The sequence below is a fragment of the Xiphophorus hellerii genome, chromosome 6 (assembly GCF_003331165.1).
Source record: "Xiphophorus hellerii strain 12219 chromosome 6, Xiphophorus_hellerii-4.1, whole genome shotgun sequence".
NCBI classification, from domain to species: Eukaryota; Metazoa; Chordata; class Actinopteri; order Cyprinodontiformes; family Poeciliidae; genus Xiphophorus; species Xiphophorus hellerii.
The window spans coordinates 28,827,745-28,844,390 of NC_045677.1; the positions used below are offsets into that span (position 1 = coordinate 28,827,745).

Genomic DNA, 16,646 nt, shown 5'->3' on the forward strand with positions numbered 1-16,646 from the left:
TTTATTCCATTTCTTTCATAGAAAGTTTCCAACATGGAAAAATTCCCAGAATATTTCAGCCGTTTGTCTCAATTCATCTGAAGTGTTACAGTATAAACTGAGTTTATGTCTTTCTGTAAAAAATAATGGGAATCGTGAAATAATAACGACTTTATTCCTTATTTCTGTGGATTCTGAGCTAATAAAGGCAGATTTAATAAATCTGCATGCCGGTGAATCAACGCCCCTCTGCTCTGTTTATTCACCTTCCTGGTTCTTTTCCTCGTTTCTCCTGGCGGATCTCGTCGCCTCACCTTTCCGTCTTCCTCGCTGTCGTTTCATCCGTATGGTTTCCATGTGAACAAAAAGCTATTTTTGGATCCGCTCCTGCTGCCGTTTTCTTTCTTCTGCTGACTTTCCTTTAAGAGGCTCAGCTGTGGCGCCGGCGCTCCGTCAGGACGACTGGAGCGGTTCGGCACTAAGGTTCTGCTCTGCAGGCGGAGAATACCGAGCGTTCGCATGTAGTCAGTATCTTCACCCACTGAGGTTGATCCATCGATCATAAACATTTAGTTCAGCTCACTGTTGGAGGAACCTTCAGTGTCCAGTGCAGATCTGTGTGTGTGTGTGTGTGTGTGTGTGTGTGTAAGTAGGTTCTGAAACTACGGTAACGTGCTGCTGCAGGAGGCATTCATTGGTTCTGATCCGGTTCTGGTTCTGTTCAGCTCTCTGACATCTGTCCGTGTCTCTAACCGTTTTCCTGAAGAAACTCTGGACTCTAAATCCGTCCATCCAAATATATAAATATGTATTTTGGGTTTGAATAACTCTTGACCTTTGACCTGTTTCCATGTCTAATAATCCTCTTAAATTAATCTGAGTCTTGCTGCAGTTTTTTCAGTTTGCTGCCATTCTGCTGTTTTTCCTCCCTGAACAAACATCTTCCTGGTTTCTGTTTGTTTCCCCTCCGGATCGGCGGCGAGTCTCTGATGGACGGCGCCGCTCAAGGTCGCCGAGTTTCTCTTAATTGCCTCTCGGTGAGGCGGACGTGTCCGGCCTGCAGAGGCTGCGCCGGTCGGTGTTCACGGTTCCACCCTGGTGGCGTTTGTCCGTTCAGAGCAGATATGGAGGCGTTAAAATGTCGCTGACCTCCAGCTGCTGCACAATCAGACACTAAGATTCTCTGAACGGTTCATATCTGATGAAACCCAAACAGCCGCTGAATACAAACCGGACAAACAAGACCGGAGGGTCATGGAGTTATTTAGAGCCGGAGTTTCCTCCTCTTTCAGAGATTACTGGACATAAAAATAACTTTATTAGCTGGGAAATGTTTCCTCATGTTGGAGCAACTCGGTTACGTTGGTTCTGATTGGTTCTGTTTTTGGTTGAGTCGTTGCTTGTGTGAACAATTATTCCCTCTGTCTCCTGGTTCTCTGCGGCTGGAAGTGTTGCTGCTTTTACATTTTTAATTTTGGACAATTATGAGGCGTAACCATGACAACAAGTTATTATTTTTCCATTTGATTAGCATCTCAAAAGCTCAAATAGCACCTGAACTTTGACCCTGAATCCCAGAGGAGTTGAAAATGATATGAGGGTTCCTGGACTCCAACCACACAGCCAGACAGGGCATTAAAGAGGAGTGGCAAAGCAAATGAGGTGGATTAGCAGCGCTAAGCAGGACATGTTCCTGTGGAGCATCGTCTCTATTGAGCCATGTCTGTGATGCCGTGCTATTCTACAGCAGTCTTCAGTCAGAGGGATGCTCAGATTCGATGCAACACTGACTGCTGCTGGAAATCCTTCCTTCCCACAGCAAGATACAAAAATAATTGGATCACAACAAAAAGTTACAAAACAAGTTAAAAACTGAAGTCCTTTTTCTGTTTTTCCTCAATATAGACCATATTTTCTTTTATTTGGACACAAATTCTGATTACGAAGTCATATTTTTTACACATTTTGTTTTATCCGGCAACAGAAAACCTCATTTTATTCCGTCTGTTCTGCCCACTTTATTAAACCACAACAATCCACCTCCAATTACAGCAGGAGGTTTCATTTTTGTCTATCATTTCCCCACTTCTAACAAGCAATAAGCATTTAATTTCCCCTGAACCGCTGCCGTGTGCTGACAGTAATTGCATCGTTTCCCTCCTGAGACGCGGCCGCCTGGAGTCCATCTGCGACCGCGCTCGCTGCCGGCGACGTGATTTACTTCCACCGCGCTTCATCCCCACAACAAGTGGCTGCTTCAAGGGCGCAGGACTTCACAGGGTGGTTCTGAGAGAAATGGAAGAACTCTGAGGGTTTCGCTTCCAACAGAGCAATGGTTGGGTGGAAAGGCGAGATTTACACACGAATCAGGATTTTAAGTTTGATGCCTCAATTATGGAGCGAAGGCGTGAATATCGAGAGAAAGAACAGAGATCCTGGATGCAAGCGACAGAAATCAGTTTCCTTCACTGGCAGAGAGAGCGACCTCTAGTGGAGAGCACTGCTAGCTAAACAGCTAGCTGCGCTAACCCTACAGCACTAACCACAAACAAAGTTCAGCTGATGCTATGTTGCTATGCTTACGTTATATTTAGCATAAACTAACGCTTAAGTGCTATACAAACATTGTGTTTAGCAGAAGCTAATGCTAAAGTGAACACAGTGTTTAGCAGAAGCTAATGCTAAAGTGAACACAGTGTTTAGCAGAAGCTAATGCTAAAGTGAACACAGTGTTTAGCAGAAGCTAATGCTAAAGTGAACACGGTGTTTAGCAGAAGCTAATGTTGGAGCTGCTGTTTCCCCCTGACGTCTCTGGTGATGGAGATCCTGCAGCAGTGTGAACTCTGACAGCTCAGATTTCACACCTCAGCTCCGAACATCACCTTCCAATGAGCTGACCTTTGACCTTCCTGTCAGACTTCTCAGTGCCATTACGGTGATGTGAGCTGTGGCCTTGAAGGAGCTTCTGATTGGCTGTTGGTGGTTATTTTAAAGCAGCAGCTTCTCCTCTATTATTCATCCCGGTTGTTTCCTTCTGCTCCTTCTCCAGGTTTTCCTTCTGGTGAAACTTTCATTTAATGTCAGCTTCTCTCTTCTTACTTCCTGGACGTTTGTCTTCTCAGCCTCTCTGTGTTGTTATGAAATATTGATTGTTGCTACGTGATGTTGCCGTTTCCAGACGTGTTGCCTGTTTTCCAGTTGCTCTGCTGAGCTAACGGCTCCTGTTGCTCCTCGCAAAGCTTTTCTGTTTCCCATGTTTCTCTGCTCTGCTCCCCTCCGCAGGGCGGGGCATCCCAGCACGCCGTCCGGGTCGGGTCAGGATGGCGATGAGAACCCGGCGGCTCTGGCTGAGAACTGCTTCAGGGAGCTGCTGGGCCGAGCCGCGTACGGAAACATGAAGAACGCCGTCCTGCCCGTGTTGGTGTGAGTAACCTGGAGATTTTTCCTCTTAAAGTTCCTCAACAGCATTTCAATGAGGCTGCGCTCTGAACTTTGACTAGGCCACCTTGATTCTTTTCTTATTGAGCCATTCTGTTGTAGATTAGCATGGCTGGTAGATATTAGAGCCAAGGCTAAGAAAATATCCGTCATTACAGGGAGAAAGTCTTACAGGTGTGACTTTATCCTCATGTTATTATTCCTCTTTGTAATTTACAACTTTTATTATTACAGCTTTATTCTCATATTATTAAGACTTAATTTTTAAATTATTACAATTATATTCATGTTATGACTTTATTCTGGTAATATTACAACTTTATTCTCATATTGTTATGTCTTTATTCCTGAATTATTACAATTATTTTCAATTTCTGAGTGGCAAGCGGACTGTAGACCGCTCCAAAAGCAGGAAGGACTACAGCGCAGGGCATTCTGGGTAAATGCTACCAAAACAAACATGCTAGCCTAGTGCTAGCAGGAGAAATGACTTGTGGTTTTTAACCAAAGACTAAAGAAAAATCCTCCAACCACTAAAATCTGACGCCTCCATTTTTGTTTCTACTTCATGAAGGAAGCGGCTCTCAGCGTCTTCAGAGGTTTTTGTGTCGTTTCCTTCAGTGGTTTCTGGTGCAGCGCCCCCACAGGCCAGGAGGGGAACAGGTTTGACTCAGAACCACAGCAGCTGGAGGTGGAGCAGATGATGAAGTTTTGGTTCCTAATCAAACTGAGTTTACCGAACGATCAGCTGTGAAATCGCTCCCATGTTGGTGTATTTTTGTTGAGCGCTGTGCGGTCAGAGATCTTCTCTCCTGGGAAGATTTTCAGCTCTATCGAATGTCTCCTTTCTCCCTGGAGAACATCAGCCTCATAACCAGATCGGCGGTTTAGCTGATCCACTGTAGCATCGTGTGAACATGCCGTTATACTGCTGAGCATCCAACTCCTGGCTCTGTGGAAATGTCAGACTGATGGTGATCAGTTATTTAATGCATCCGACCCGGCTGCTGCTTTCGCTCCACAAAAAACTGAAGAAAACCCAAATCTTTAGCAAAAAAAGTCAAAAACGGCTCCCTGTTGTTCCTTAATGGCTCTATTGAACATTTCCATGTTCATGCAGCCTGGAGCGACACGTTTTCCCCAAATATGTAACTTTTGCTTGCAAATGAATTCAAGAAGTGAACCTTTTGATGCTGCTATTAAAATCAGTTTTATAACACTGTTTGACAGCTGCTTCAGAAACACTGACTCATTTCTTCCTCACATTTCCTCAGTTTAAAGTTTAAAAGCTTTTCTTTCTCTCTACAAGCAGCTGGGAGAATTATCATTTATTTATTACTGGTAAAAGAGCTATATTTCTTAAAGTTAAGCAAGGAAACAGAGGAACAAACAGCTGGTCATTAAACGTCAGGATGTTTTCTCCATGCTGTCGTGGTTCTTATTGGGTCAGGAGGTTAAACCACAGGGACCGGACACACACCCCTGAGGAACTCCTGAGCTCAGTTTGAAACTGTCGATAAAAACTTTTTCTATCTTTTTCTTTTTTAAATCCAGTCATTTTTCTCTTCAGTTTGATCGGAAAGAATGAAACATTCACTGAAGTTCATCGTCTAAAGGAACAGAAAAAACGTAGCAGCTGCAAAAACGGTGGCAGAACAAAAAGTTTGTTGTTTAATCATCCATCCTTCATACTTTCTTTCCCTTCTTTCTTTGCTTCCAACCGTCTGTTTCCTCCAAATTGGAAAACACAATCCTGCCTGGGAAACCCGTTGGGTTTTTAAAGCAATATTTAATTATCCTTCTGTTGTATTGATATTTAAGTTTTTCCTCAGTTCAAGCAGAGAAAAATAAACTGATTTTCTGTTGAGATGAGCAGGTTTGGGACAGAAATGATGTTTCTTTAAACCACTTCCTCTGAATCACAGCATGTTTAAAGATTTAAAGAAAACTACAAGCTAAAGCATGAACCTTCATGGTTTTAAATGGAAAAAGAACAATTACAGCATAAATTGTAAATTTAAAAAAAGTAAATTGGTGTGTGTGTGTGTGTGGGTGGGTGTGTGTGTGTGTGTGTGTGTGTGTGTGTGTTGGGGTCTTTAGTTCATATTCTCTCAGATAATCCAGTGGATGAAGCAACAAATTGGTCATTAATTCGGTTCCTGCAGGCCTTTATTTCACATCCTGACGTCTCCCATCCATTCTGTTGACACCCAGTCACTTTTTATCTGAGGTGTGACACTTGATGCAGGAGGTCTGCGCGCACACACACACACCCACCCACCCCCACACACACACACACACCTACACACACACACCTACACACACACACACACACACACACACACCGTGACGGACAGCAGCAGTGTGTGATTCTCACACTAACACTTTATTACTGTAAGTGTTTCTGAGTCCAGGCCACAGGTTCAGTTTCACATCTGGCTCCGTGTCAGGTTGGCGCGCTGCGCCCCCTGCAGGCCGGCCGGAGCATCACACCCTGGTACTGCAGGACGGGCTGAATCTGAACTCAGACAAAAATTCAGCTTTATTTGATGTTTAGCTCATTTTCTGATGGTTTTTCATTCTCATAAATGTTTAACGAGGTTTTTTTTATTAGTTAATGGTTTAGTTATGCGTTTCCCTTCCTGATGCTTTGAAACTTTGCTTCTTTAGCCACCTTTTATCATTAAAAATATTAAAAATTTATATCCGACAGTCTGAAGTGTTGAAAAAGATTTAATGCATTAAAAGTTTTTCTTTAAATGTTGAGTTTTTATTGCACTTTTTTAAGTGTTTTTGATTTTTAATTCTCATTGCTTGAAAAATAATGATGCAATAAATCAAATAAATCAATGTTATTAATTTTTAAACTGGTCAAGGCTGAAATACCCACAGCAAAAATACACTGCTTTGTAGTTTTATTGTGGAAAAATATTAAATATTTTGGGGTTTTTTTCTTTCACTAAAGCAGAGAAAAGATTTTAAAAATATGAAAAACTTTATATGGATCAGTTTCAAGTTGCTGAAAAGATTTAATGCAGTGAAAGTAAAAAATAAAGAAACTAAATGCTGAATTTTTGTTGTAAGGTTTTTGCTTTTTAACTTATTGCTTTAAAATAATGATAAAAAAAACAATCTGTGTTAAGTTTTCACCTTTTGATGCTGAAACATCAAAAATATTCTGCTTTATAGTTATTTTTAAATAATACATATTTAGCTTTTCTAATAATTGGGTGATTTTTGAACAAAACAGGCATAAAACATAGAAACTATATTAAATATATGAAACTTTCCATCCATGGATTAGTTTGAAGTTGTTAAAGATTCAGTGAATTGAAAATGAAGAAATTTATATTTTTTGAACCGTTTTGGGTCTGAATGGAAAATCATGTTGGATTTTGCTTTTTAACTCATTGATCCAAAAATAATCAAAAACTGTTTTATTAATTTTGAACCTGGTCAAGGATGAAACACCAACATCAAACTATTTTATATTTCTGTTTCATTTTGCAAAATTTTGCAGGTTTTGTTTTTTTTTCTCCTCTAATAAATAAAATATTTTTTAGACAAAACCGTCATTAAAACAGAAAATATTTTAAAAACTTTATATCTATGGATGAATCTGAAGTTAAGAATATTGAGTTTAAACGCCAAGCAGTTTAGGAGCTGCTGCTGCTGCACACTCTCTCTCTCTCTCTCTCTCTCTTTCTCTCCATCTCTCTCTCCATCTCTCTCTCTCCTTCCATCTCTCTCTCTCTCTCCCTCTCTCTCTCTCCTTCTCCCTCTCTCTCTCTCCATCTCTCTCTCTCTCCTTCCATCTCTCTCTCTCTCTCCCTCTCCCTCTCTCTCTCTCTCCTTCCATCTCTCTCTCTCTCCTTCTCCCTCTCTCTCTCTCCTTCCATCTCTCTCTCTCCCTCTCTCTCTCTCTCTCTCCCCCCTCTCTCTCTCTCTTCCTCTTTCTCTCCCTCCCTCCCTCTCCCTCTCCCCCTCTCTCTCTCTTCCTCTTTCTCTCTCTCCCCCCTCTCTCTCCCTCCCTCCCTCCTTCCCTCTCTCTCCATCCCTCTCTCCCTCTCTCTCTCTTCCTCTCCCTCTCTCCCTCCCTCCCTCAGATTAAACGTTGATGTGTCGCTGCGGCGGAGACGCTGTGTGAATATTAAACGCCTTTGTGAGCGAAGCGGCGTGGAGAATACTAAGGCCGTGCATTAAGGCGCCTGCGTGTCTCAGACCCGTTTGTCCTGCAGAACTCTGCAGGCGGCAGCGGGGAGGGAGGGGCGAGCGAGCGTCTTCAGACTATAAATAGCGGGATTGGGGTTAACGGGGAGGAGGGGGTTCGGGGTTTGGATTGACGTCATGAACTGTTCTCCTCCAAGCTGCTTCCTCTCCTCCATCTTTTGTTCCCTTCTTTCTTCTTGCTGCTTCATCTTTTCTCTCTCTTTCTTCATCCCTTCTTTTCTCCTTCTTCACTCCACCTGATTCCTTCTCTCTCTCTGTTTGCCACATTTTTACCCTTTTTGGGCTCAAACCGATTCAGTGATTTTATTTTTCTAAAAAGCAACGCTGCCTGGTTTCCTTCCTATCTTCCTCCTATATTGTTAACAAACAAGCTGGTTCTGGTTCTGGTCCTGGTCCGGTTAGAGACCATGAATCTGCAGTGGATCGACCAATCAGCCACCAGCAGAGCTGATCCTCAAACCTCTGAGTTGCTGCAAAAACACAAATTTTACCGAGTTGGTCTAATTTCTAGTAAAAATATTTTAACACGTTTGAAATGAGACAAAATGAACTTTTCCAAAAGACGTCGGATTTTGTTTTAATTCCTGAAGTTTGAAAGATTTTCACTTTTTGCTTTTGCAAATCAGTCATGACTGACATGATTTAGCTTTTTTCCCACAAAAAACCTCTAATATCAAAGTGAAAACTGACGATAGATAATTTAAAAATATCTAATAATTCCTGCTGTGAACTGTCCAGTTGTGTTTATTCTCTGTGGGATTGAGATGTGGACTTTGACTAGGCCTCTCCAGGACATCCACCTTGTCTTCAGTCCATTTCTGTGTGGATTCGTTGTCGTCGTCTTGCGTTCATTTCACCTTCGACCCCCACAGCATGATGCTGCCATCACCATGCTTCACAGTAGTGATGTCTTCCACATACAGCATCTTGTTAAACATTTTATTTTTTTGTCAATTTACCAAAAAAATCAACAATTCTTCTTTTGCACTTTTGTTTTTAACCAATAAGACGTGAATAATTTGACTAAAATGTTTTTTTTTAAAACTTCTTCAAACCTCAAAGTGAGCTGGATGATTCAGCTCTTAGTTGTTTTAGAAATAAATCACCATTATTATGCAGATTATTGGGTTTATTGGTTCTGTTACAGCGGACTCTACGTTATAATCGTTTGTTTGTTTGAGCAAAAATAGGAATATATGAATATAAAATTAAACTTGATCTTTGAGAAATCAAAGTGTCCACAAGGGGGCGCTTCAGCTGTTTTTAAAGCTACTAAAACATGAAGGACCTGTATATGATTTTCTTTTACAGTGTAGTTTTTGTGCAGGAAGGTTTTCCGTAGGAAGTTTGTTAAAATCATATTTTGATTTTATTTCTGCTTTTGGTTCTCAGTCACCTGGATAATCATCACCTGTGGGACCCGAATGAGTTCGCCGTGTCCTGCTTCAGAATCATCATGTTCTCCATCCAGGTAACGTTTATGGAAAATGCTTCAATATCTACCATTTTAATTACTAATGGAGGATTTATCTTTTTGTGATATTCTTTTAAAAAATCTTTTCATGCAGAAGAAACAAATGAAGCATTCAGTCCCGCTGTGTGAGTGTAGCGTTAGTTAGCCGCCCGCCGCTAGCGGGTTCCTGTCAGCTGGTCGGTGAGACGTTTGTAAAAACGAAAGGTTGCAGTTGGTCTTCCTGACACCCAGGGGAGCTGCTGAGCAGAATCAGTTTTGAAGTCGTTGGAAAGGTTGAGCTTTAATTTCGCCTCCATGTGATTTTCTTTTCTCCTTTTTTATCTGTTCAGACTCTGAGGAGGAATCTGCTTGTTTGGAAATGAAATCTCATCTTTTATCTGAAGGTGCATCTGTGTTGGACACAATGATAGAAGAAGTCAGGTCCACTGCAGCTCAGTTTGTATTTTTTATGTCAGAATTTGATTTGTTGGGGGAGATTTTCATCTCCAGTCTGAAGAGCCTCTTTGATCTGAAGGCGACAGAAAACGGGTGAAGTCCGTGTTGATCCTGCAGAACCGGAGCGGCTGCAGCGTTTTTCAGCCTCAGATGAAACCCAAAGCCTGGCGCTGGCTCGAGATCCGTTTCACACGCAGCTCCCAGAAAGAGCAGCTCCGACATAATGCTTGGTTTCTAAAGTCGTCACCTTGAGCCCAGCAGGAAACCAATGGCAGAGTGTGAGACAAACATTGATTTTATTCTCACAGCAGGAGCAAAAGACAAGAAAATAATTTCACTTTAACTAAAAACACCTGAACCATCACCATCTTCTCTGGGTTTCGTTTGTTTCCTCATTCTGGGATAAAATCCAGGTTATTATACTTCATCAGATGAGATTGGACTGGAATAAAAATTACTTTAATCTTCATTTTAATATCTGGAAATGTTTACAGGATGCAGCAAAAGAAACTGACCAAGTTATCAGTCATTTAATATTTAAAAATTACATAATCAGATGGACCAAAAATATCAATCTGAGTGAATTTTTTTTAAGGCCCAAAATGAAAATAATTCATATAAATAACAAAAAAATAACAAAATCAGGCAAAAGAAAAAAAAAATTACAAGTCATTTTCTTTCAATAAAAAACTTTAAGAAAAACTGCAGGAATCTGTTTGTTTTTCATTCAGTGGGTAGAAAATCCAGAAATTTTACTCAAGTAAGAGTAAAAACTACAGCATCATAAAAGTAATCCTAAAAATAAAAGTTACTCCAGTAAATGTAACTAGTTACTACCCAACTCTGCAGAAAACTGTTCACTGTATTTCAGTTCATTAATTTTGATATTTTTTGCATTTCTCGGACCGATCCAGGCTCAGCACTCGCATCACGTGATCCAGCAGGTTCTGACCCACCTGGACGGGAACAACAAGAGCACTCCGCGGGTCAGAGCCGGCATCGTCCAGGTTCTGCTGGAGACGGTGGCCATCGCCGCTAAAGGATCTGTGGGTGAGTCTGAAAACGTTCTGCTTCCCTGACAAAAGTTTGGCTTCAGACGAGCCGCGGCGTCACGGTTCACATCGAGTGTTAATAGAAACGCCGGTTCTGCAGAGAAAAGGTCCGTTTAGCCTCTTCGCTGCAGTCCGCTGGAGAAGAAAATGGAAAATTAGTCTGTTTTTTTTTAAAGAACCTGACATTTCTTAGTTAGGTCTCTAAATAAATGGTTGATTGATCAACAGTGAAACTCAATTTGATTCAAACTTGCAAAAATTAAACATTTACTTTCTTCAAAAAGACTATTATTGATAAAGCTGAAGACAAAACATTTAGTTTTATGCTAATTTTGTTTAAAAAATCTAAAATCAGGTTTTTTTGTTCCTCAGAATCGAACTGCTCCTCTTTTTTTCAGTTAAATTATGTTGTAATTAAATTATGTTTCTGAAGCATGAAGGTTACCACCTTGAGAACAGCAGCAGAAACAAATTAGCCTTTTAATTCGCCATGAAAAAATGTTTCTGTTAAATGAAGGTGAAAATCTTCCACCAGAGGAAATAATTAAAAACGTTCATTAATTCAGAAAAAAACTGTAACTTGTTTCTTCTTTCATGTTTTGGAAAAATAAAAATGAAATTCCTTGTGGACAGGAATGATCCCAGAGTGCAAAGGAAGCGACGTGTTCAACTTTGAAAGCGAAAGCCCGACTCCTCACAATCTGTGGCTCGGTACAGTACGCATACAGTGTGGTTAAAAATGTCTGCAGCTTTTCCCCTCAACTCACCCGACATCAACAAGCATCCTGGGAAAATGAGCTTCAGTCAGTCCACACCTCGGCCTGTTTGAGACAAAACTGAAGATATAAAGATGTTGTTTCCATTTTATCAAGTTCAGTCAGAACCGTCTCGGTTTGGAAAAACAGAGAAGTTCTCATTAAGGAGTTCAGCTAACTAGCAAGCTAACGATTAGACAAGCTAACATGTGACGTAACAGGCAAACTGGGAATTTAGCTGATTGTTGGGCTAACATCCAAGCTAAAAACCAGTTGACAGCCGAGCTAGAGACGAAGCTAAAGACCCAAGTGAAAATTTGAGCGAACAAGCTAGGAATTAAGCTAACAGTTGATCTTAAAGCTAAACTAAGATTAGAGATAAAAACTGAGTGAAGAACGAAACCAACAACCAAAATAATAGATCATTTTTATCTGAGCTAAGGAGCTGGATAACAACTAAGCTTCACTGCAAAATAACGGTGAAGCGTTTAGCTAAACTAAAATTTGAGCTAAGACTCAAGCTAACAGCTGATCTAACATGTGAGTTTAGAGGTGAGCTAGCAGTTTAACTCAAACCACAGTTAGCTAGCAACCTAGCAGAAAATCAAAATAACAGCTGGTTTAAGAATGGAGCTAATCGCTAACCTTACAGATGAACAATGACGCAAGCTAACTGAGCTAAGAAATGAGCTAACAGTTGATAGTACAGCTAACAGTCAAGCTAGCGTCTAGATGCAGGCATCAGTGACTGATAAATATTCCTCAGTAATTAATTTTCTGCTAAACATTTAGATATGAGACAGAAACAGTATTTAACATTCCCTGTGCAACATGTCAAAGTTTTAGTTCTTTATTTAGTTTATTTCCAATCCTAACACTAATTATAGTGGTTAGCTTCATGTTTGCTCTTTTTCCTTCTGACTAATTTTTCCTAAACAGCCCTAAAGTGACTGTTTTGTTCTGGTGGAAATTTTTCAAGTTTCTCGTCTTCAGTTTTGTTCTGTTCTTTTACTTCAGACATAAATTCAGGAAACAGTGAATATTTTTACATATTTCATATGAATGAAACCTAAATGTATGTTTTGGATGCATGTTGATGCTGGGCTCATGTGAAAATGCTCCTGTAATCCCAGCAGGTCTGAGTGAGTAGTTTTAGGAAAACTGAGTGACCAGAAGAACCCGACGGTCTAATCAAACACGGCGTCTCATTTTTGTCTTTGACATTTCACTTTAGCCACAGATTAAAATACTGTTTTAAAACACCAAAAATAACAAAGCAGGACCATAAATGTTGTACATCTGATGTTCTGAAAGTAAACTTTATTGCCGTTTGATTCTTCTGGTCGCTCCTGGTTGTGAAACGGAGCCGGAGTGTCGGGGAAGCTGCAGCTCAGCCGTGTTGTGATGGTGTAGCTGATAGTGGTGCATAGAGCAGAAAGCTGATGTGTTAAAGTAGATTAAGCTCTTATTTTAGAAAACCAGGTTAATGTCACATCTCTTCCCCTCAGGTTAAAAGTTTTATCCGTCTGCACATGTTAAATTCTGCACAGTTTGTAAATAATGTGTTTTAGAGGGTTGGGGCCTCATGGGGCCACAGGCAGCCGGGGTGGACCAGTCAGCACTGACTGATAATCTGAGGTGTTGCTTCGTGTGACAGAATAAATTAGGCCTGTCGTCACTGTGAGCTGCACTTTTCTGCAGGTGTCTGCTCATCCTGGAGCTAATTTTAGTTTCAGAAAAAACTGAATCACATTTAAATCCCAGAACCAAAGAACCAAAGAACTGCTGCTGCTCATCAGAGCCAAACATTTTCTAATTATTCTGGGATGAAGCTGGATTATTTTTACAGAATCGCAGCGTAGCACATTTATTTATTATTCATTTTCTGCCATATTTTTAAATAGTTGGTTATCACAGTGTTAGAAAATCCCATAAAACCATCCAAATGGATGATGGATACTTTATTTTTACACAATTTTAAAAGAAAAATCCTCCATAATTTGGATTTTGGATCAGAAACATCATTCAGAGCTTAAATGAGTCGCTGAAAGTTGGATTTTATGTGACTGAATCTCATTAACTTGTCAGATTTCCTGAATATTATTCTGTAAATATATAAAAATGACATAACGGGACCAACCGAATGGTTTTGCTTCCCTTTTTCCAGTAACTATTTGTTTCATTCCTCAACTCTGTTTTGTCAATAATCAGTGCAATACTCTGGTTTCTATCTGTTCTATAAATCTATTTTGGGGTTTTTCACTTTAAATCGAAGTGAAAGTTACAGAAAACACTGAAAAAAGATTTATAAGAAACATCTTAGCATTTCGAGAAGCTAAGAGTGGCTCAGATAGCCAGTTGAAACATGGATGCAGTTATTGATGGACTGATTGGAAAATATGAGCTGATTCCTGATGTTAATATTCCTGTTATTGTTTGGCTGGAAAAATTTGGCGGGTTGCTAAAATTTTGCCTGATTTTCACAACATTTGGTTGGTTTTTAAAAAGTGTTCAGAGGAATTTATTTTATTTTTTTTTGCCATTTTGTGTCAAAAAAGCACAAAGTTTTCATAGAAATGTCGAGTTATTGACGTCATCATTGATTGATCATTGGTTAATCAGGTGTCTTTATGTAGGATTATTGTAAAACAGAAATCCAAACCATGATGTGGTTCTACATCATGAGTTCCAGTAGAAGTTGAGGTTTGGGCTGGTTTTCGTTGTGTTTAGGCGAAGCTGTCGGTCTCATCTATAACCTGTTGGGTTTTTAACCTGCTGGTGTGACGGCAGGTCCGACGGTCCTGGAGGTCTTCAACACGCTGCTCAAACACCTGCGGATGAGCGTGGACTTGGAGCTGGGCGACGGCTCCAGGAGGAACTCCAACAGCAGCGTGTCGTCGGTGCGCGGCCGGGAGAGCGACGAGCGCATCGTGCAGAACGCCATCATCCAGACCATCGGTGCGGCGGCGCGCTCCTCGCCGGTTCTCCAGCAGCGCGCGGCTCCTCCAGCTCTGACTCGTCTCTCTGCTGCCCCCTGCAGGGTTCTTTGGTGGAAATCTGCCAGATTACCAGCGAGCTGAAGTCATGATGTTCATCATGGGGAAAGTGCCGGTGTACGGGACGCCGTGCCACACCTTGGACACAGTGAAGATCGGGTGAGTCAGCCGTGACGTGGCGGCGCCCCGGGGTTTCCGTGCCGCGCTGCAGCGGAGGCGTCCTGCTCTTCATCATCATGACTCACCGCCAGAGATCCTCAGCAGAAACTTTAACAGAAACAGGGAAGAAAATAATTTTAGATGGACGTCCGCCTACATCCCAGTCTAGACTGAGACGAAACCTTTTACTCTCCTGCTGCAAACCGACTGGATGAAGATGAAGATGAAGATGAAGATCGTTTTTCCTGCTGAATCATATCAGGAGCAGCAGGCGAACGATTAATAGCGTAATCGTCAACTAATTTAGTCATCAATTAATCGTTAACTGGAGCATACAGACTCCAAAAAAAGCCATTTGCTGAACAACAGAGTCAGAGCTGTAATTAAACCAAAACTGTTCAAAAATCTAAATGTTTTACATTTAAGACCAAAAAAACATATAAATTTCTCCTAAACTCTGAGTTTTAGCTTCACCTGATTCAAATTCTGTAGACAAAAGAAAAATAAATCTCATGTTAAGCAGCTTTACCTATCTAATTATTAATCGCTTAATGGAAAAAAACTAAATCATATCAGTGTATAATGAAATGTTTTCTTATTTAAAGAAATTCTGTTATTTTTAATGTTCTAATGTGTAAAAATTAAGTTCTTAAATGAAAAGTCTGCAGAATTTGTCCATGTCTTCAATTTGATTCATCGGCAGAATAATTTATGTAATAATCGATTAATCTTCATACTAATTGATCGTTATCCCAGTCGGTAGCTGCAGTCCTCCTCAGTCGGTCTGTTGCTCTTCATCTTCATCGTGTCTCTGGACCCTCAGCTGATCTTTTCGACGTCGTTCAGAAAGTAAAAACTCTCCTGAACGCCCCGCGGTGCCTTCAGCTGCCGGGTCGCTGAGATGGAAAAAGGAAAATCAAGTAAATCCATCAGACCTCAGGGGAGCAGGGAAGGATAATCCCAAATCAAATCTTCTCCTGATTCAGACAGGCTTCCTTCCTCCAGCACTGAGGTTGAAACTGCAGCATGTCAACGACTCAATGCAGAATCAACTTTATATCCTCCCAGTCCACCTTTACTATTCCACCTTAATTTAGTCTAATCCAGTGAATTATCAGCATTAAAGGACCAGATGTTCTGAGTTACTGACCGGTTCTGTTTGGTTTCAGGCCTCAGGGAACCAAGAGGATCCAGACGATGCTGCTCAGCTCCCTCATCATGGTGAGAAACTGACTGAGAGCTCTGTGGCGCCGGAAAAAACAAAAACAAACCGTCATCCTGAGACCACTTCCTGTCGTCTTCTTCTTCGTTTTCACCAGTAGCAACACCTGGCTGCTGATCATGTGACTCGTGATGAGAAAAAAATACTGTATAAAAATAAACCCACCTGATCCTAAATTGATCCTGAACAAAAACTTATCAAAAAATTAGTTTTTTCAAAATCGACGTGTTTCTATTGAGTGAATTAATTTTCAGTTTGTTCATTTCTATGGTTTAGGAAACGCAGCTACAGACACATGTCTGAGGCTGCAGCATGCACACTGAAATGCAAACACAAACCTGGGAAAGCTTCCACATCCACTGCTGAGAAGCAAACATGCACAAAAAGACAGAAATGCAAACAAGCAAGCCTTTAAAAGCTGCTGCAACAAACCTAATGCATCACTGTGCATGCAGAAATACAAACCCTCAACTCTGAGGGTCTCGACTCAGCCGGATGCAGGTAGATGCAGCTGGATGCAGCCAAATGCAGGTGGATGTAGATGGATGCAGCCGGATGCAGGTGGATGCAGCCAAATGCAGGTGGATGTAGATGGATGCAGGTGGATGCAGCCAAATGCAGGTGGATGCAGGTGGATGCAGCTGGATGCAGGTGGATGCAGGTGGATGCAGGTGGATGTAGATGGATGCAGGGTGAAAGTTTGGAGTATTCCTGCATCTTTGAGGCTGCAGACAGAAATGGTTTGCTTCAAACTCTGGTGACCCAGCAGACTGACACGGCAACACACAGATGGCTGAGGGCTGCTCTCCGGGTCAAAGGTTAAAGCGGGTCCATCTGTGAGGCTCCTGGAGGAGCAGAGTTCAGCTGAAAGGCTGATCATGTTTAGTCAAATGTTTGATGTTTAAA

General features: G+C 41.2%; 1 protein-coding gene across 5 annotated transcripts in view; it reads left to right on the forward strand.

Moving 5' to 3' along the window:
* The window catches only part of efr3a (EFR3 homolog A (S. cerevisiae)), a 64,052-nt gene that overhangs the window by 32,444 nt on the left and 14,962 nt on the right, over positions 1–16,646 (forward strand). For all 5 annotated transcript variants that reach the window (XM_032564428.1, XM_032564426.1, XM_032564427.1 and 2 more), the window contains 6 exons: positions 3,262–3,402; positions 9,040–9,118; positions 10,471–10,606; positions 14,154–14,321; positions 14,404–14,518; positions 15,688–15,739. In XM_032564428.1, coding sequence (XP_032420319.1) covers positions 3,262–3,402; positions 9,040–9,118; positions 10,471–10,606; positions 14,154–14,321; positions 14,404–14,518; positions 15,688–15,739 — 691 coding nt within the window. The remainder of the gene's footprint in view (positions 1–3,261; positions 3,403–9,039; positions 9,119–10,470; positions 10,607–14,153; positions 14,322–14,403; positions 14,519–15,687; positions 15,740–16,646) is intronic.